The 23,001-nt window shown below is 34.1% G+C and overlaps 1 protein-coding gene across 2 annotated transcripts; it reads left to right on the forward strand.

The window, feature by feature from the left end:
• Positions 1-14,223: 14,223 nt before the first annotated feature.
• On the forward strand, positions 14,224-21,802 carry LOC114288907 (protein FLX-like 3). Of its 2 annotated transcripts, none has more exons than XM_028232523.2 (4): positions 14,224-14,527; positions 20,365-20,901; positions 21,090-21,235; positions 21,397-21,802. In XM_028232523.2, the coding sequence occupies exons 2-4, from the start codon at positions 20,375-20,377 to the stop codon at positions 21,519-21,521; spliced, it is 798 nt and encodes a 265-aa protein (XP_028088324.2). In that variant the 5' UTR covers positions 14,224-14,527; positions 20,365-20,374; the 3' UTR covers positions 21,522-21,802. The 2 variants fall into 2 exon arrangements, with proteins under 2 accessions (XP_028088324.2, XP_082727047.1); XM_082870921.1 differs by having other exon boundaries at positions 14,389-14,527; positions 20,339-20,901.
• Positions 21,803-23,001: the final 1,199 nt, after the last annotated feature.

Raw genomic sequence — 23,001 nt, forward strand, 5'->3', positions numbered from 1 at the left:
GAAAGTGATCTTGAAGATGACATCAGGGAAAGAACTGACCCTCAACAACGTACTACATGTACCTGACATCCGGAAGAATTTAGTTTCTGGTTCTTTGTTAAGTAAAAATGGTTTTAGGCTTGTCTTTGAGTCTGATAAATTTGTATTAACAAAGAGTGGTATGTATGTTGGTAAGGGATACATGAGTGATGGTCTCTTTAAGTTGAATGTAATGACAGTTGTACCAAAAATTGCTATGAATAAGAATAACACATCTTTTGTTTATATTCTTGAGTCAAATTTATGGCATGGTAGATTAGGACATATGAATTTTGATGCTTTGCGTAGATTAATTGGTTTAGATCATATACCAAAGTTTGAAATTAACCCTAATCATAAATGTGAAATTTGTGTAGAAGCGAAACTAACTAAGGCTCCATTTAAATCGGTTGAAAGAAAAACCGAACCTCTAGAATTAATTCATACTGATGTATGTGATTTAAAATTTATTCAAACTAGAGGAGGCAAAAAGTATTTCATAACATTTATCGATGATTGCACAAGATATTGTTATGTTTATTTACTTAGAAGTAAAGATGAAGCTTTAGAAATGTTTAAACTCTACAAAACAGAAGTTGAAAATCAATTTGGTAAAACCATTAAAATGGTTAGAAGTGATAGGGGTGGTGAATATGATACACCATTAAATGAATTTTGTGCACAACATGGCATTATTCACCAAACTACAGCCTCTTATTCTCCACAGCAAAATGGAATTGCTGAAAGGAAGAATAGAACCCTCAAAAAAATGATGAATGCCATGTTACTAAGTTCAGGTTTACCACAGAACTTGTGGGGGGAAGCAATATTGTCTGCTAATTATGTTCTTAATAGAATACTCCACAAGAAAACCAACAACACTCCTTATGAATTGTGGAAAGGTCGACCACCTTCCTACAAATACTTAAAAGTGTAGGGGTGTTCGGCAAAAGTTGAAGTTTCTGTTCCTAAAAAGACTAAGATATGACCAAAAACAGTAGACTGTGTGTTTATTGGTTATGCTCAGAATAGTAGTGCATATCGGTTTCTGACTTATAAATCAGAAATACCTGATATAAATGTGAACACTATTATAGAGTCTAAGAATGCTGTATTTTTAGAACATGTCTTTCCTTACAAGAAATGACAGGAATTAAGTTCACAGAAAAGAACTTATGATTGTACACAAAGTCAAGAGACTAATGACAATCAAACACAAGAGACTAGTAATAGTCTCGACCAACAGGATTTAACTAATGATGAACCAAGACGAAGTAAAAGAGCGAGAACATCAAAATCCTGTGGTCCAGATTTTCTGACATACTTGTTAGAAAATGAACCTCAAAGCTTTAAGGGAGCAATGACAGGTCCTGAAGCACCTTTGTGGAAAGAGGTTGTTAATAATGAAATTGAATCCATTATGCAAAATCATACTTGGGAATTGGTGGATTTTCCACCAGGTTCTAAACCTCTTGGATATAAATGGATATTCAAGAGAAAAATGAAAGCAGATGGTTCAATTGACAAGTATAAAGCAAGACTTGTTGTTAAAAGTTACAGACAAAAGGAAGGTCTGGACTATTTTGACACATATTCCCCTGTGACAAGAATAACATCCATTCGCATGCTTATTTCTATAGCAGCGTTGTTTAATTTAGAAATACATCAAATGGATGTTAAGACAGCTTTCTTAAACGGTGATCTAAATGAAGAGATCTATATGGAACAACCCGAAGGGTTTGTAGTATCAGGGCAAGAAAAGAAAGTTTGTCGACTTGTAAAATCCCTTTATGGATTAAAACAAGCACCTAAGCAATGGAATGAAAAATTTGATCATGCAATGCTTACTAATGGGTTTAAGATAAACGAATGTGACAAATGCGTCTATGTTAAAAACACTGACCAAGGATATGTCATAGTTTGTCTTTATGTGGATGACATGCTTATCATTGGAAGCAGTCAAAACATGATCAAATCAGCTAAGCAAATGCTTAACAAAAGATTTGATATGAAAGATATGGGGGTCGCAGATATTATACTAGGAATGAAAATTACTAAAACATCTGATGGATATGCATTATCTCAATCTCATTATATTGACAAAATTCTTGATAAATTTATCAAGGATGATTTAAATTTAGCTAGAACACCTGTAGACATCAGTCTTTATTTATCGAAAAATAAAGGTGATACAGTGTCTCAGTTAAAATACTCCCAAATCATTGGAAGCCTAATGTACCTAATGAATTGTACTCGTCCTGATATAGCTTATGCTATCAGTAAATTGAGTAGGTACACTAGTAACCCTGGAGAAGACCATTGGAAAGCGATCATTCGGGTTCTTAGATATCTAAGATTTACTTGTGATCATGGTTTGAACTTTACTCGATATCCAGCAGCACTCGAAGGTTATTGTGATGCCAATTGGATATCGGATACTAAAGATTCAAAATCCACTAGTGGATATGTCTTTACTCTAGGTGGCGCTGCTGTTTCTTGGAAGTCCACGAAACAAACTTGCATCGCACAATCCACAATGGAATCCGAGTTCATTGCTTTAGACAAAGCAGGTGAAGAAGCAGAATGGCTTTGTCACTTCTTAGAAGACATTCCAATTTAGCCAAAACCTGTGCCAGCTATTTGCATTCATTGTGATAGTCAATCTGCAATAGCCAGGGCACAGAATCACATGTATAACGGTAAGTCACGACATATTCGTCGTCGACATAATACCGTAAGGCAATTGTTGTCAAACGGAATAATCTCAATAGATTATATAAAATCTAAAGAGAATATTGCGGATCCGTTAACAAAAGGTTTGACAAAAGAGCCAGTGTATAGTTCATCAAAGGAGATGGGATTAAAGCCTATTACATAAGAGTCGTCATAATGGTAACCCTACTTATATCACTGGAGATCCCAAGAACTAAGTTTAAAGGGATAACTAAGTTATGTATGGCTCGCCAGAAATTACCAAGGGATTAAAATTCCTACCCATTCCTATGGTGAGAGTGATATCTGCAACATATGTTGTCTGCAGGGGTATAAGGATAAGCTTTGCTTTTAATGATTACTTATATCTTGATTAAGGCATAAAATCAAGACGAGTATAAGGAGATACTCACAATAAGAATCACCTATATGAGTGTTGAACTGGGGCCGGTTCTATGAGAATGAAAAGGCTAAATTCTCTAAAAACAATTATGAAAACCAGGCGCATTCAAGGCTAAAATGAACACAACAGTGAGAACCACGATGTGTCAGAAGATATTTTGTGTGTGAAATCTATTGTCTTGGCTTACACAAACGGTTGTACAATTCAAGGCATCGCATCCATTGGTTAGCCAGTAAGTTCGATAGGTTATTACTAGGGAAGGTTCAAGGTCGAAAACTACCTATCCTGATGCAAGATATTTTCGACTTATACTCTTTCGTAAAAGTCTGCATATTGTTGCATTTCCGTTGTCATCAAATTCCATTCATGTGGGGGATTGTTGGAAATGGTAGAAAAATTCTAGGTAAAACCAGAATTTTTTCTCAAGTTTGGTCTATTTTTTAGGTGGGCCCCGAGTGTCGATTTACTCGGGTCAAAGTGGTAACGCGTTCTATGCCGCGTTGTGATTCACGTGGTGTATTTGGTTGCTCAAAACCATTACCGAGTGAATAGGAAATTGAAGCCAAAGTGTGCTCCATGGAAATGGAGTTTTGGTGGAAATTCCTTAAGGTTGTAAATTGTCTTATCCCACATTGATTTGGTGGGAAGTTTTGAAAGGGTTTATAAGGCTTGGGTGAGATACTTGGGGTGTGCCCCAAGGGGTACCCAAGTGTTTTAGAGGGAAAGGTTATGGGCAAAATGGGCTAGACCCATCGGACCCAAAAATCACCACACATGCGCGCGCCGCCGCCGCCGCCGTCCGGTCAGGCGGGCTGGGCTGGGCCTGGGCTTGGGCGCGGGTGCGTGGTGTGTGGTTGGGTTGGGCTTCTAATCTTTTTGGGCCAAAAACATTTGAATTTAATTTTATTTTTTGGTAAAATAAAATCCAGAATTCAAATTAAACTGGTTTGGATTTATTGTTCATCCAAACAGGGCCCTTCCCGTTTTCAAACAGAATTAAACTGGTTTGGATTTATTGCTCATCCAAACAGAGCCCTTCCCGTTTTTATCTATTTGAATTATTAACCCAACAGATTCAAATCTGTTTAAATTTGAAACTAACAGGTTTCATACCTGTTCAATTCAAAACCAAGAGCCACCTTTACATCTATAAATAGACTAGCCTCCCATTTGGATTTCACTCCAATTTTCGTACTCCATTCTCTGCTTTAAATCTCTACATTTTGCTGCATCTTATTTCTGAAAGAAAGAGTGTAAACACTTTGTGTGTTCGACGAACGATTAAATTGTAGTGCTGCTTTTATTCGTTGATAAGATCATTTTATCCTGGGAGATAGACGTCCAAATTCTGATAGCACCGTGGAGAGGACGAATCTGTCTTAAGGACACAGTGTTAAACACTGGACTTGATCAGAAAAGTTATTCAAATAAATTAACCAAGTAAGTTGTTTAAGTTTATTCTGTTTTTATTTGTTTATTTAATCAGATTTTATTTTTGTTTTTGTAACAAAATAAAATCTGTGGTTTTGTTTATTTATTTATTATTTCGAGTTTGATTTTTGTAATCAAACAAATTCTCTCATTTTCTTTATTTCTTTATATTCTTGTTGTTGTTTTGTACACAACAGAATTTAACTTAATTAAATACAGTGAAGATTGTCCAATACTTATTATCTATTGTTATTACTTCAACTGGTAGCATTCTTGTTATGCTTATTAAATGCTGCTTGTTATTCTGTTAACTACACAGTATTCATTAATTGTGAGTATTATTATCGGGTGGGTGTTTTCGGGTTGTAGTATCTTATTAAGCTCGTCGCCCATTGACATTCCCGTTGCCCTGGCGTTTTATGCCAGGTACTGAAGAAACAGAAGGAAATACCGAGGTATTAGAAGGCAACAATCAACCCTGGTTAGCTTGAAGCCGCCAAAATTCCATGAACCATTTTTTTGAGTTTTCTAGCTTTCTCTAATTTCTTTTTATATTTGTGTACTAAGACAAAGTTTTAAGTTTGATTAGAGTTGTAATTTAAGAACTTTTTAGTTTCCGTGTTGTTAATTAATGGATGATGGTAAATTTGGTGACAACATTGATGAGGATTCTTAATTAAGAAAATTGATTTTAAGTTTTAAACCTTATTATGATGTCCTCAAATTTTGTGGCGTCACAATTACTATGTGAAGCATATAAGTATTGACTATGTTATTTTTTTTGGAATAATTTGATTTCATGTATTTTGAAAGAGTTTTGAAAATGTACAACCAAAATAAATTGAGTTTACAAATATGAACAATCAACATTATTCCAAATTAAGCGACACAACCTTCATCCACTGGCATTCATACAGTTATATCAAGTAAACAAGTAGCCACATTGTAGGATGCTTAAACATGATAAGAAAAACACACACAACACAAACGGGATGCTAAAACATAAAAACTTACATGTTTGTCGTCCCGTGAACAAGCTACAAAACAAAGTTAGTAAATCATGCATGATCTTATATACAAAATCTTAATGCAATTCACTCATGAGATGCAACTAAAGATTCGGCTTCTAAGATATGACATGTGAATCATCTCAAAAACACGAGGTAGCGCACATAATCACATAGGAATTTATTAGATCCACAAATGCAAACTTAGCCGAATCAAGAAGCATGAAACATGGATGCAAAGCATGGATATAACGAAAAACAAAATATGATACATATTCACAAATAAAGAAAGCAAGTAAAAGAACGGGATAGAAGAAAGAGCGGGGCGAGAAATTATTATAACACTTTGAATAAATTATTACAAACTAAATAAGAGAGAGAGAGAGAGAGAGAGAAGGGAATATTACAAAAAAATAAAAACCTCACAAGACATTCAAAATAAAATAAACAAAAGAAAAAAAAAAGAAAAAAGAAAAAAAAGAGCTTTATATGCCTTGGAAATCACCGGAAACTATTCCACTTGAAACAAGAAGACTGCTCTATTATGTCTGGGGAAACTTATTTTACGGGAGCACTATTTATCCCGGGGCACTATTTACCGCCAACAGTATTATCACTACGCAAATTACTATTCACCCTTCTTGGTCGTTATTCATCTTATTAGGTATTTTTCATCCACGGTTACTATTTATCACCGGAGGTACCATTCATCGTTGGAGGTACTATTCATCGTTGGGGTTACTATTCACCTCCGAAAGTTGTTACTCACCACCGGAGGTTACTATTCACCATCGATCACTATTCATCCGATGTGGTTACATCTTTACCAAATTAGATGGTTCGACCAACCATTTAAAACGGTAAATTTATAACAATTTATATAAGTAGTAAATTATAACATTTTATTTAAAGTAATAAATTATAACAGTTTATGTACAATAGTAAATTATAGTAGATATGTGGGTGGTGCAGCCTTCCCGTTGAAGCAAAAAAACAGTTATATAAAAAAAAAGTAAATTACAACAGATATGTGGGTAGTGCAGCCTTCCCGTTAAAGCAATAAAACAGTTATATAAAAAGTAATTTACAACAGATATGTGGGTGGTGCAGCCTTCCCATTAAAGCGATAAAAGAATTATATAAAAAGTAATTTACAACAGATATATGGGTGGTGCAGCCTTCCCATTAAAGCGATAAAAAACAGTTATGAAAAGCAGTAAATAAAGTATTTAAACAAGTTATATCACATTTTCAAATTAAATGAAAGTTTGCGAAAATTCACCTTTCAGGGAAATGATGAATTTTCTGATTCACAAACTTTCTTTTAATTACCCTCAATGTTGTGGAATGTGTTCTCAATTCTCAGTCCGAAATTTGAAATTTCAACTTCAATGGTTAGTTTTTTTGAATGGTGTATCGATGAAATGGAAATAAAAGTTTGGTTTAGAAAATTAAAATTTCTAAGAAAATATTTTTCTTTCTCCCTCTCTCAAAAACTAATTTTCCTTATTTTCTTTTCTCTCTGATTCCTTTTTTTTCCCTCTCAATCCTCTCTTTCTGATTCTTTCCCTCAATCCTCCTTCTGCACCAATTTTTTCTCTCTCTTTGATTCTTTTTCCAAAAAGAAAGCCCTTTCTTTTCTTTACCCATCTGCCTCTTTTATAGGCAATAAAAACACACAAACAAACAAAATATTAAACGGTGGATGAGAGAAATTTTCAAAAGGTGTATAGTAACTTCATAATAGAATAATATATAAAATGTATAATTAGTATAAATATATGTACAAATACCCAAAAAAATATGTAAAAACACACAAAAATATTTAAATTATAAAATAACAAAATAAATGGACTGATAAAATAAATTTTAGCAGGCCAATATGTAACATAATTTGACCAAAGCGGGTCTAAAGTAAAAGAAAATAAAAAAACAAACAGTGGAATGTTGGGGAATTTTTCAAAGGGGGCACAACACATTTATATAAAATATTCAACATTTAATATATATATATATATATATATATATATATGCAAAAGTATGGTGCGTGGGTGAAATCACAGCATCGAATAAATTTAATAAAATATTATATATAATAATATAACATACTATATATATATATATATATAATATATAATATTACATAAAAAAAAAGTAAAAAAAAATGGAGAATGGATCTAAAATAATTTGGCAAAACGGGTGTAAGATTGAGATTAAAGTTTACATTCCATCTTTTTACTGAGAATTTTGTGAGATAGTATATTCTTATTTTCATCATCGGGTAATCAAAAGAAAGCGTTCAAGTTTTAGGGCCGGTCAAAATAAAGTGTCTACACCCAAGTTTTTGATAGCATTCCAGATAGTGAACTAAGAAGACATGAAATTCCCCTGTTACTTGACTTTCTCTTCTTTCCATTTTCTCATCTTGTCTAAGGCTTTGGTAGGATCCATGTTGTGGTAGAGGAATTTTGCTCTTCTTTTCATTCATTCATTCATTCTTTCTTTTTTCCTTATTTTTTATAATAATATCTGATAGCAAGCAATTTCTGAAAGAAAATAATCTCAAGGAACGACAACATAATTGCAGTTATAGACTATGACCTCACACTTTCAGAAATCCTTAGGTAATTACACTGCACCTGGAGAAGTGGTGTCCTTGATAATGGACAGGATGACATGGATTGGTTGTGAACATTTGTGCATCCAATTAGCTTTGAAATAAGATTCTGTATACTGCTACTTTAGTTTTATGAATGTTATTTTTCTAGACACTTTTTTTTTCCTCTAAAATTTCTTTGTTTGCTTAACAGATTAAAATCTAATTTTGGTTTAATGTGCTACTTAACAGGATGGCATTCTTAAGCTTGGATAGGCATTTTGTTTCTTTCCTTTGCCTGTACGAACTGGATTGATCATGCAAGTTAATGGATATTTTGAGGTTTTATCAAATCGGCGTGGCATTTGGTATGGAGTTAATATGGACAGAAGTGGAAAAATTCATTCTCTTTGGAACAGGCTTCTTTTAGAAGAAGTTGTGGCCCTTAGTTTTAGGCTGAAAGGTTGGGAAGGGGCGGTGGTTGATGTCGTCGCTGTCGTCGTCATCGGTAGTTGGTATAGTTAGGGTTAAGGTTTTTGGAGTGAGAAAGGATGCAAGGAAAGGGTTTGCATAGAAAATGTGAGGGTATATTTGGAATGTAAAGTGTGTAGACTGAGATAAAGAAGTAAAAATCAAATTACTAAATGTGTGGATTGAGAAAAGATGTACATGGAGATAATTTGGTGTGTGGAAATAAAATTTCCCTCCAAGATAGGTTAAATTAGCTTTTAACCAGCTTCCCAAAGTACCCCATAATCACTTATTTATATAAAAATATTAAATTAATTATTTGTCCATTATTTCAAACATATCCAATCCATCCGTTTAATAAATTGACGCAGCGGAATAAATCACACGAGACTAGATATCATTCTAGTAGACGAGAATTCTTGAATCCACAAGAACACCCTTGAATCCACAAGGAAGATAGAAGAAAAGCTCTTAAAAATATTATTGAATGAATGAATTACATATGCTTGTAGGTTTATTTATAATAAACTAAACCTAATACTTGTAGGAAAAGTGATTCCAAAATAAACTAGGAAACTTAAATCAACACAAATTAAGAAACCTAAGAGAATAAGAAACTATGAAACCTAAGAGACTAAAAATTTTAAATTATTTAAAATCCTAGTAAAAAACCTAATTCAAAATAATAAAATTAAGAAATATAAAAATTATAGAATTTTGTTCTACATCTTTCTTGCCTTTTGTCGGTCCAATTGTTCCAAGAAGTTTTCGGCTATTTGTTCTACATCAGTCTCTTCTTCTTGGAGAGAACTTGACCTTGAGTTTAATTCTGGATAGAGGGGTTCTTCAGCATGATACTCATATAAATCAGCTACATTAAAAGTCTTGGAAATCTTCATGTCGTCTGGTAGCTCAATCACATAAGCATTGTCATTGATTTTCTTCAACACCCTATATGGACCATATTTGCGAGGCTTCAATTTGTTGTATATGCCGACTGGAAATCTATCTTTGCGCAAAAACACCATTACTGAATCTCCTTCCTTAAACAGTTTGGAGCACCGATGGTTGTCTGCGGCTGCCTTATATTTGGTATTTGTTTCCTCCAGCTTTTGTCGTACTTCTTTTTGTACTGCTTGGGCTTGTTTGGCCATGGTTTCGGCGGCAGTACTCACTCCTGGACCCCGAGGCAAACGGAGCAAATCAACTGCATGTTTTGGAGGCGTAACATACACCAAAGAGAATGGTGACTTTCCTGTGGCATTGTGAATTGCGCTATTATATGCGAATTCTACTTGAGGCAAAGCAAGATCCCATTGCTTTGGTTTGTCTCCAGCGAACCAAATTGCCCAAAGTCCTATAAGTCACCTTTGTTTGACCATCTGTTTGAGGATGCGCGGTTGAACTACGATTCAAGGCTGTATTAAATATCTTCCACAAAGTCACCCAGAAGTGGCTAAGGAACTTAACATCATGATCTTAGGTAATGGATTGAGGGACTCCATGCAAACGAACTACTTCTCGAAAGAATAATTGAGCCACATGAGAGGCGTCTGAAGTCTTTAGACAAGGAATAAAATGCGCCATCTTTGAAAACCTGTCAACCACTACGAACATAGAATCAACTCCACGTTGGGTACGAGGGAGTCCCAACACAAACTCCATCGACAAGTCTTCCCAAATGCTGTTAGGAACAGGTAGAGGCATATAGAGGCCAGTATTCTGAGACTGCTCTTTGGATACTTGACAAATGTAGCACTTCCTCACAAAATTGCCAACATCTCGCTTCAACTGAGGCTAGAAATATCGTTCTTCCATACTTGCGATAGTCTTGTCCCTGCCCAAATGTCCACTTAAGCCACTACCATGGAGATCCCAAATTAGTTCTCTCGCAAAGAGCTACGGGGAATGCATAAGCGATTTTCTCGAAATAGATAGGCATCAGTGATGTAGAAATCAGTGACTGGTTGCCTTTGAATACACTTTGCCCATATCTCCTTGAAGTCATCATCATCAAGATAAAGTTCTTTCAGGAACTCAAACCCCACAATCTCATGTGTCAACGTGACTAGTAAACTAGCCTGTCAATTCAAGGCATCCGCAACTCGATTTAAAACCTTTGATTTGTGGCGAATAGTAAAAGGAAATTTCTGAAGAAAAGTAGACCATCTTACATGCATGTTATCCAGGTGCTTCTGGCTGTTGATAAACTTTAAGGCTTGATGATCAGTATATAACACAAACTCTCTCTGTATCAGGTAATGTTCCCAATGCTTCAAAGTTCAAACCACCGCATAAAATTCTTGGTCATAAGTGCTCCACTTTTGCTGAGCTTCACTTAATTTTTCACTGAAAAAGGCCACTGGTTTGTGTTGTTAAGATAGGACAGCCTCAATGCCCACACCACTGGCATCACACTCTACCTCAAAAATCTTTTCAAAACTGGGCAAAGCTAGCACTGGTGCAGTGCACAACTTCTCTTTGATCAACAAAAAGCTTTCTTCTGCATCATCATCCCACATGAATTTTTCTTTCTTCATGCACTCTGTTATTGGTGCCACAATAGTACTGAAACTTCGAATGAAACGCCTATAAAACGTAGCTAACCCATAGAAACTCTGAACATCACTAACAGCCTTGGGTGTTGGCCACTCTTGGATGGCTCGAACCTTCTCTTGATCCACATGAATTCTATCTGAACTAACCGCATAACCCAAGAACAGCAAACTACTTGTGAGGAAACTGCACTTCTTAAGGTTAATGTACAACTTGCTTACTTCTAGTGCTGTCAACGCCTCTCGTAAATGGGCCATACGGTCCTCTTCTGATTTACTGTAGATTAATATGTCATGAAAATAAACCATGACAAATTTTCCAGTGAAAGGTCGTAATACCTGATGCATAACTTGCATGAAGGTGCTGGGAGCATTAGAAAGGCCGAATGGCATAACCAACCATTCATACAAACCATCCTTAGTCTTGAATGCTGTTTTCCATTCATCCCCAGGACGGATTCGAATTTGATGGTACCCACTTCGTAGATTGATCTTTGAAAACCACTTTGATCCTTCCAGCATATCCAACATATCATTTAGTCGGGAAATGGGAAATCTATACTTGATAGTAATCTTGTTGATGGCTCGGCTGCCTACACACATTCGCCAACTTCTATCTTTCTTTGGCGTTAATAATGCCGGAACAACACATAGACTTAGGCTTTCACGAATAAGTCCCTTTCGTAGCAATTCTTCGACTTTCTCCCGCATGATCTAACTCTCTTTTGGACTTATTCTATAGTGTGGTAGGTTTGGCAGACTTGCTCCTGGTATGAAATCAATATGATGTTGAATGTTCCTTATAAGTGGAAGTTCATCTGGCAACTCATCAGTAGTAAACTCCTGAAATTCCTAACCATGAATGAATTTTGTCTTTACCTTTGCAAACTCGATAATCTTGTAATCTATTCCACCACTTCAATGCAATTTTATCAAGTTTGTAGGATGCGAATATAACCTTCTTTTCATGAGGAATCTTCATGAATTCAAAGAAATTTTCAAGATCAAGCAACCAATCAAGAAAATCTTCTTTTTGAAACTTACTTGAACCGTTAAAATATGAAATTTGTGAAAATAACGTAAGCTAATAGGTTGGCCTCAGGTGAATCCTTCGGCGCAATTGCTGTCAACCATTGGTTGCCTTTGGTTGACGATTAGTCCCAAATCGACAAGTAGATTACAAATTTCATTGCGACGTTCGTGCACCTCTAGCCGATACTCCTCAATTGTATCCCATATGGCTTTCACCCTACGATCAACGTCAATAGAGATTGTGTGTTCTCTATTGTTTTGTGTCATCGAGCTGGGCGAATCCATGCTCTAATACTACTTGACGCAACGCAATAAATCACATGAGACTAGATATCGTTCTAGCAGACGAGAATTTTTGAATCCACAAGAACACCCTTGAATCCACAAGGAAGATAGAAGAAAAACTCTTCAAAATATTATTAAATGAATGAATTATATATGCTTGCAGGCTTATTTATAATAAACTAAACCTAATACTTGTAGGAAAAATGATTCCAAAATAAACTAGAAAACTTAAATCAATACAAATTAATAAACCTAAGAGAATAGGAAACTAAGAAACCTAAGAGACTAAAAATTCTAACCTATTTAAAATCCTAGTAAAAAAACCTAATTTTAAATAATAAAATTAAGAAATATAAAAATTATAGAATTTTGTTCTACAACTTTCTTGTCTTTTGTCGGTCCAATTGTTACAAGAAGTTTTTGGCTACTTATTCTACATCATAAATACTTTTCAATTCCTAAATTAAACAAAAATAAAAACACAAAAAAGTTAAAAAATACTAAAGCCTCGTTTGGGAACATGCTATTTTAGTAACTTTTTGGCTTTTTGACTAAAATATGAGGTAAAAAAAAAACTAGTATGTTTGGGATGACTTTTTGACTTTTTACGAAAAGATGTGCAAAAATAGAAAGAAAAATGAATCTTTGACTTTTTTGTATAAGTTGTTGACTTTTTGATTTTTTTAGTAACTTTTTTACTTTTAGGCTAAAACAATCACTTGCCAAACGAAATTCAAGATCTCAAAAATATTGAGTTAAAATTAAGATTATATATAATAAGAGTTTATAAACTTAGGTTATAAATATAATAAGATTAAGGGCAAATTACATTGACACCTCCTGAGATTTATATTTATTACAGTTCACCTCATATTTGAAAAATTAAATTGACCCCCTTGTTAATTTAATTTTATGTATGATGATCATTATGGTGAGGGGGGAACTGTTATGAAATTTTAAACCTCAGGGGTCAATCTGTAATGAAACTTTAAACCTCAAAAAGAGGAATGTAATTTCCAAAATGTGAGGGAGGAACTGTAATAAACATAAATCTCAGGGGGTGTCAATGTAATTTACCCTAAGATTAATTAATTAAGGTTCATAATTTATTATACTTATTAATAGGGTAAATTACAAATATACTATATGAGATTTGCTTAAATTACATATTACCCCTATGATTTGGAAAATTATAAATACCCCTTTGTCAAAAAAATTTATTTAACAGAATCAACTGAAAAAATAAAATTCATAATTACTCTCCTATACAATAATAAAATTACCTAAATTATTAATTGAAACATATTTCTAATATCATTAAAACTATTAATAGACTTGATAATTTATTAATAAAATGAGCAATTTATTATGAAATTAGAATCCTCAAGAGATGAAATGTAATTTTTAGATTCACAAGAGCAATTCGTATTTTAATCAAATTTCAGAGGGGTATTTGTAATGCACCTTTATTAATATCATTATATTATTAGATTAAATATAATATATTAAAACAGTCAATCTCGATTTAATTCGGTGTATAAAGTATTTGAATCGATATCCAATTAAAAATTGATAAAAATCAAATTTAAAAATCACACAAACTAATTCTTATTTAAAAAATAAGCTAAATACAATCGATTTAATCTGATTCAATTGATATAATCGATTTTTTCAATTTTTGTTATACAGCCTAATTTTAATTATACAATACACAAGTTCCGTCCAAACTTGACCTGGCCGGCCCGCTCTATTCATCGTCACAAATCACAACTCGTTTAAACCGTTCTGGTTCTGGAACAGGGTGTAACATTTATTCGAACCGCGCTGGCCGGTCCGACTCAGTGAGTTAAATACTGAACCGATTTTATTGTCCCCATTATATAATTTTCACCTGTAAAATAAGAAAGGTAATTCTAGGGTTTGAAAGAGTTGAGTAGTTTAGTGAGAATTCGAAGCCAAAAAAAACTGCAATTTCGAATCCAGTTCATTTGCTAAACGATCATTTTCTCTTCGCCAGGTCTCTCTTATCTCTTCCCCTCTCTCTGTTTCTGTTTATGTATATGTATTGCGATTTATTTGTACGTATTTTGATATATTATTGTATGTATTGATAATCTTGATCTCTGTTCCTTTGCATCTTTGTAAATATTTTTCATGTTATAAGTAGCTGTAAGGATAATTTTTTTGATTCCTTTTGATTTCTGGGTTTGGTTATTCTGAATTAGAAAGTAGCGATTGTGTCTTTCTTTGCTTTACTATTAAGGCGTTCTACGTGTTTGGAGCTTCTTTTTTTTATTTTTTTGGGTATAATAAGCAAAAATTATGAACACTCTTAAGTGCATTTTATGGATAAGCCAAATTAGCCAATGGAAAATTTTCATAAACTGATGAAATGGGGGAAAAAAATACTGGTTTATGTAACTTTTGTTTAATTTTTACTAATTATTTTTAACAGATTTATGATTTAATTCTAGTCAATCCAAAGGTTGAACCAGTGAAGCTTAACCTGGCTTCTTATTCTTCTGCTTATGAAACGGTCCTATAATAAAATATTAGACGGGTGTTTGGTAAAGGTTTTTTTTGGCTTTTTTTTTTTTTGACTAAAATTCATAAAATGACAAAATAAGCTAAAATAACCAATAAGATAAAATGTCACATCAAACCTATAATCATTTCACTTTTTCTCTCATAAACATTACATCCAACTAAAAAAAAATCCAACTATTTTTCTAAAAACAAAAATTTTAGCCTACTAAAATAGTCAAAAACTAAAATAACCTACTAAAATAGCAATTTCGCAGACACTCACAAAGTAAATCGTAGAGTTTGATTTACTAACATTTATGAGCATTTTTGCATGAACTTGTTCTATTCAAAAGTGAAAATAAGCAATTGTAGGCCTAATTAAAGGATTGTGGAGGTAATGAGATATGAGATGCTGGCATACAAATGAACCAAACAGTGCCGAGCTTTAAGGAGTTCGGGTGCAACTCAGTTGTCCTAGAGGTGTGCTTGAATTCAGCTCGATTCTTAACATATCCAAAATGGAATATGCAAATGAGGGTATCGTAAAGAAGGAGAAGAAGCAAGGAGGTGGAGGTGGAGGTGGAGAAGGATAAAACAAGAAATGGTTTCTTGGTCTCCCATTGGAAGATTATATCTATAAAATGATATATGAATAGATAGAAAATTTCTCTCACCTCAATGATTAGGTCATATCATGTACAATGAGGGTTTTGCAAGTGCAAGCCACCATTCTCTTGATTTTGAACATCCATAATCTCACCACAGATTTGAAAATTAGTGTTAAGGACGTCAACATACTATTCACTGTGTTTGGTTATGGTTTTTTGAACACATTTTTTTGAAAATTTTATACAGCCTGTTTGGTTATTTTGAAAAATCAATCCCGTTTTCGAAAAAAAATTTCCGGATTTGATTCTAAGAGCCTAAGCATTAGTACACTGTACTTGTGTACTCCTCACGTGATGTGAAGAGCCTTTGCTTGTTTCTTTTTTTCCCTAATTTGCTTCTCACCCTCTATCAGCCACGGGTTGACCATGGTACGTATAGGTATAATTTTTTTTTTTTAATTATTCACACAGACAGCCCAATTTTTTTTTTTATCAATTTGACTATTTATTTAAATTTGAACATAATTCAACAATTTTGAAAATAAATTTAAACATAAATATACAATTTTGTAAAATTTATGATTTTCTAAATAAATTTAAACATCGATTCACATATTTTTTTTAATGCCAATTTTAAATAATTGGGCGTTTTTATTCAATTACGGTTTCCGAAATTTTGTACATAAATTTATGTTTATTGGAAACTTGTATAAATTAACGTTCTTTTCGAAATTTGTATAAATTTATGTTTTCTGCAAATTTGTATTTTAATTTTGGTTATTCCGAAAATGTGTACATAAATTTGCCAAAATTTCGATTTTTTTAATGGGTACATGCCACATTATGTTTTCATCAAACCAACCATGTACATATATATATATATATATATAATGTAGATGAGAGTATTTGTTGATGTGAAATTTGTGTTTATTTTTTATTGTCTCTCTCCTTAACTTGGAGGGAAATTTGAAATTGTAATGATGTATTTTTTGGAAAACCAAACAATGATTTTTTTTTTCAAAAAGAGTTTTCGAATCATTTTTTCAAAAAAAAAATTCAAAAAAACGCAACCAAGCATAGTGATTGGTTTTTAATGTTATCTTGAAACATATCTTGAAGAATAAGATACGAGATTTTGAAGGAGAAAGTTTAGCCATGTAGATCGTGGATGAAGAGGAGAGAGGTGAATTATAGAATGATTGGGACAAATCTTTGTTGAATGTGTGAAAGGGTTGCTTTGCTCAAGTTTTACGTGTTCCACACCTCCTCCCAAAATGATAATGTTCAAACTATTAGGCCATTAGTGCTAAATGTTGTTTCCCCCTCATATTTTCTTCTCTTTGTCTTCCACATTAGCCAAATAAGGGTAAATGATTTCAGAAAGAGAAGAAACGTGGTTACTTGGAGAATTTAAAAGGAGAAGAAAAGAAAGAAGTTATTTTTTCGGACACCCAAAAGTTTTTGTTGTCATATTGTCCTATCATTTTAACAATAAAAGAGAGACTTGGAGAAAAAAAAAAAAAATAGAAAAACAGTAAAAAAAAAAGAAAAAGAATAGGAGATCACAAGGATGTTATGCACGGAATGAAGATGCAATGGTGATAGTCGATCTGACTGATCTATGGTTGTGATATAAATCTAATTAGAGGAGTTATATAAGGCTAGCCATTCTTTTGATTTATGATGTTAGGCATTCAGAGCATATGAAATGCAAGTTGCCAACTTTTAAGACTCGAAATGGAAGTGTCATTACAGGAAAAGATGGGATAAAAACTACCAGTTTGTGAATAGTTATGATGAGTAAAGCCAACTACAGGTTAGATGTAGAAAGGATCATCTAAAATATTTTTCTCGGTACCAACTTGACTTTACCTTGCGTGTATGGGTAAGGGCATTCACATGTGTCTGGGAGATTATTTTCCCCTGTTGGTGAGTCAGATTGCTTGCACTTGTGCCTGGAAGTTGACAATGATGGTAATGAGGAAGAGTGGATTGAATAAAGCTAAAGTTACTACGGCGATAAGAGCGAGGGTGGACAATTTAGGGTTGACTTGGTAAGAAAATGGCATCATGGCTTAAATTTTAACAAGATTACGGCCTAATATGTAGTTGAATAGTTCAAAGATTTTTCCTATGACCAACTTTGAGCTGAATATATTTGGGACTTGTTTTTGGCTAAATAAGTATTAAAATCTCTTGTGACGCTTTATTTTTATACCATTTTTGTTTTTTGTAATCATTTAATCATAAGGTTATTGTAAATTGATATTTAATAATCATTTTATTTGAAGGCCAAAAATGATCCTTCTTAAAAATGCCAAAACTGTCAAGATGCTTAAATATTGTACTTTTCATGCTATTGTACATAATCTACTATATTGTGATTCACTAAAAGAGATTAGAAGATACATATCATTTTATAGCATGATATCATAGAGTACGCGGTGTATGAACATTAACTTGTCCTTTCCTCATTGTGGAACATAAAAAAAAGAGAGGAGAAGAATAGATTTAAAATAAAAAGAAATTGAAGGTTTGCTCACGTGCATCAAATGCTAGACATGATGTAAAAATAAACAGGGGTTTGTTAAAGTTAAAAAGCATTACAAGGATAAGAGTAAAGGTGAAAGAAATTTGGGGTGGCGATTAATGGAGTGTCAAAATTTTCTATTGAGCTTATTTCCAGAATTCTAATTTAAAAGCATAGAAAATTTTGAGATGTTTTTACTTCGTCTGTTATTTCACACCTTCATGGGATATGCTCTGTTGCAAATAGCATGTAGTTCAGTAGTAATGACATGAATTGTAGGCAGGTGAATTTTGCATTTCCAAGATTATCTATTTGGTTTGGCTCTCAAAACTAGCCAGGCTGATAGAATTGCTATGAGAAGTGAACTATTTATATGCTGGGCTTGTAGAAACTTTTGGGCTGATGTCAATAGCTCTTTCAGTTGTAGCCTCTGTTGTGACATTTTGTTGTTTGCTATGCCTTTATGCAATTTAAACCTTAGAATTAGTTTTGTAATGTGGTGTCCTCTTTTAATGTTTCTAGAGGAGAACAAGTATGTTCTCACATTTTAGAATATCAATTGCATGCTGTCAAACAAACTAATTAAAAAGTGAATGCATATAGTCGTTTCACAATTTGTCTGTGGTGAAAATAAGAAGGATGACAAGTCTGAAGCATGCTTGAACTTGGAGTTTGACTGGAGGAAAAATAAGAAGTTAGAATGGAAGGGAAGGGAAGGTTTGGATTGTCCAAACAAGTTAGTATGGAGAACCAATTGATGTTGACTTGGGTTCTTTTTAGGCCAACTTGATTTGGGATGAAGTGTTGGAGTAATGAAGAGGAATCAGAACGAACTTCTTGTACTAGTTTAATTTTATTTTTTCTCTTGTATAAATGGGTTTGATTTGGTTGGTGGATTGCATAATAGTTGAACATGCATATCAAGTCATATGATTCTTGATATTGTACCAGTTATTTTGATCCAATTGGCATTCAAGAATTATAAAATTTTATCTGGCATTAGCAATAATTAAAAGAGATTTCTGGCAAATTTTGTGGATTGTGAATGTTGAATAATCTTCTTATAGGGGATGTAGTTTATAGACAATTTTAATTGACTTCATGGTGGAAGATATGGTTTTCAATATTGAGGTTCGTAATGGTTCCACCACGATTCTAAGAGTTTTTTAACAAAACCTTCTTACTTTGTGGGCCAAAGAGGGGTTTTAGGTTCTACTGGTGATTTCAAGTTTTGTTGCTGTGCTAACTGTGATTTTGGTTGTGCGATGGAAATCGAATCAAGTCCGACAGACGGATTTTTGTTCCATTACTGGCAGTGAGAAGCATGGAAATTAATTAAGCATGAATACTGATACAGAATATGGATACGATATGGTACCAATACGGCAATACAACAAAATCTACAAAAATACGATATGGGTATGACTGTGATACGTTGAAAAAATTTATAATTTATAATATTATATTATACACGAACTCAAAGAATAGTCCGTTTACTCTTCTTCTTCTTCATTTTTTTTTTCCGAGGAGATACATTATTTTGATAAATCTGAAAAAAGTAACATACTACTTTAATCTCACTATTTTATTCTTTGGTAAGAAACAAAAAAAAAAAAATATTGAAAAACAATTATTGTATGTACTCTTATACTTCAAAGTAACATACTACTTTAATCTCACTATTTTATTCTTTGGTAAGAAACAAAAAAAATATTGAAAAACAATTATTGTATGTACTCTTATACTTCAAAGTAACATACTACTTTAATCTCACTATTTTATTCTTTGGTAAGAAACAAAAAAAATATTGAAAAACAATTATTGTATGTACTCTTATACTTCAATACTATGCAAAAATTATTGCAATCTCAATTTCATAATAATTTGGATATGTGACTTGGAGTGTTCAAGAAGTATCCGATACTTCTTAAAATTAAATATCAAGTATCGATTACATTTAGGAAATATCAGATACGTATCTGCGAGTATCTAGGGTGATATGGATACAACTCCCTGTTAGAAGCATATGTGCTTCATAGCGAGGAAGCTTCTATGCCATTCTTGATCAAAATCTAATTGAGGATTTTTTTCCTGTGATGAAGACAGATTTTTTCATTCATTGCACAGCCAAACAGTATGTTGAACTCTATACTTTCACTCACAGGAAACTACAATCTAATCTCTCTGCAGGATCTTGAGTATGGCAGGGAGAAACCGTTTACCTCGCCAGCCTGAGGGTTTCCGAGGTTTTCGTGATGGACCCCAGCCTGTACTGCATCGAGGACCAGGACCCCTTCCTCTTCACCCTGCTGCAATGGAAGAGGAGCTCGAAATCCAACATAGAGATATTCAGAAGATTCTTGCCGAGAATAGACATGTAGTTGATGAAAACGTGATGCTTCAGAGGGAATTGGAAGCCACAAAGGATGAGATTCGTAGATTAGGTCATGTCATTCCCCAACTTCGTGCTGACAGAGAAGTACAAACTAGGGAGTTGATTGAGAGGGGATTGAAGCTAGAAGCTGAGCTTCATGCTGTTGAGCCTCTGAGGACAGAGGTTATGCAGTTAAGGGCCGAAGCACAGAAATTAGATGCTTTACGGCAGGATTTGTCAGGCCAAGTTCAAACTCTCACAAAGGACATTTCTCGATTGAAAACTGAGAATCAGCAGCTAAATGATCTGAAAGCTGATATTGATGGGCTGCACAAACAGCTATTAGAAACCAGGTTCGAAGTTAAATTCCTGAATTGATCATAGTGTCTGAGTTAAGTTTTATTGTTTATGTTTTCTTCACCCTTTATATTTTTAGGAAGTGGGTTGCACATACTAGGAACACTGACATGAGTTGTTAGATTTACTAGGTTTTCACTGAATGCTTTGATTTGTTTTCTCCGACTATGCACAATATTTCTAGGAGAGCTTTTGAATATGAGAAGAAAGCAAATGAGGAACAGGTGGAACAAAAGCAAGCTATGGAGAAAAACCTTGTTTCCATGGCTCGGGAAATAGAAAAGCTACGAGCAGAGCAAATGACTGTAGAGAGAGGAGCTCGTGGACTTGGTAAACAACTCTCTCTCTCGTTCTCTCTCTCTGTTTCTAACACACACACACACACACACACACACACTTTTTTATTAGGAGCAGCCTGTATTGTCTGGAGATTGTAATGCCTGAACCTCTGGAAAAGAAGTTGGTGTACTGAAGATTTATCTTTTGTATAGGTCCTGGGGGTTATGGAATGTTCAGTGGAAGCCCTGAAATGAGATATGCAGGCAGTGCCTATGGTGATATGTATGGTGGTGGAGGTTGGGGAACGTATGATAAGCGTGGACCTCCCCGACGTTGATCTGATGTAGAGATGCTGTGGTGGTTGGATTTGTGTTTCTTGGCAACTGCTTTAGTAAATTTCACCTTGGTACAGTGTTTACCGTTGTACTTTGCGACTTCAGAATGCATTCTTTAGCCTTTCGACTAAAATCAATTCTGCTTTATTAGAATGGTATTTCTTGGTTGTTGAATTTGTGCAAAACTTTGGGTGGTAACTGTGGCCTTGAAAATCGCAGGTTTTACGAAGGAAAATTGTGGTTAACATATATGCTTATAATGCCATTTATCCTCATTGATTGATATGGGTAATGAACTTTGTTAGTTGTCTAGCAATCGATGCGCTTGGTAGTTTGTTATGCTGTTGTAGCTGGAAATTGTTCTTGACCATTCTCTTGCTAGATTGCCTGTGAATGTGGATGCCTTGTACATGGGCCTTCGGGTGTTGGCAACAACTTGATTTCTAAGTGGCATGTGGGTCATTCCAACGCATGTTTATGCTCTGAGGTCATGTTTGATTGCCCAGACTAATTGTTAGGGGATCATATATATCCCTTAGGATTAGTGTAGGATAAGTAGTCCCACAGAATGTGATTATCAATACCACACCTCCTAGGATTTGATGACCCTATTTTCGTGTGATTTGCAGTCTTAACAGATACGATATCCTGGCCTGGTTTGTTGCATCCATATGACAGAAATGTGAGTCCCACCGAACACCAGTTTATGGTTGCCCGCTGCATTTATATCCTACTTGACTATGCAAGAAATACGGAGTGTGGTTATCATTAGAGGTTTCACTTGTCAGCATTGGAAACGGTTGCCATATTACCTGCATGAAAGAGGTGGTTGGAGATGAAAATTGAGAGGATGGTCATGAAGGCAACACTGGAGGAGAGCGCTTGGAGTTGGAGACCATGGTTTAGAGGGAAGATAATTTTGGTATTGTGGCATGGACTAAACTTAGGGTTACATTAGTCTGGTACTTTAGCGCTACTGGATGTTGCCCAGACAGAGTTATAACCACACCACAGTGCACGTTTTTTGGTGGTTCAGCAATTGCGCTGAATTCCTCTGGTTTGTGTCTATTACTTTAGCTTTGATGTCAAAGTTGGGCTGTGCCATTAAGGTATAAGTCTATATTTTTTTATCTTTTTATCTTTTTGAAGTCACATCAATCAATATCTCCTTTCTATTTTTCTACACATCTTTTTATAAAAAGTCAAAAAGTATACTTATTTAGAACATTCCAAACAACCCCTAAATTTTCACATTTCTAGCTTTCTGATGAAGATGGAGATGAATGTTACACATTCACCTCCTTCATTCATCTAAAAAACATGTAGGCTCTTTTGGATTTGTAACCTTAGGCAATGGTGAGAAGCAACTTTTGAAGGCTTGTTCCATCTTGTTGGTAAAAACCATTAGGTCAAGTTTTAGTTGGTAGGAAGTTTGGCCATCAGTTTTTCTTTTTCTTTTTCTTTTGTAATTGATTGACACCT

This window comes from Camellia sinensis, chromosome 5, assembly GCF_055761805.1.
Source record: "Camellia sinensis isolate YWXY chromosome 5, ASM5576180v1, whole genome shotgun sequence".
NCBI lineage: Eukaryota > Viridiplantae > Streptophyta > Magnoliopsida > Ericales > Theaceae > Camellia > Camellia sinensis.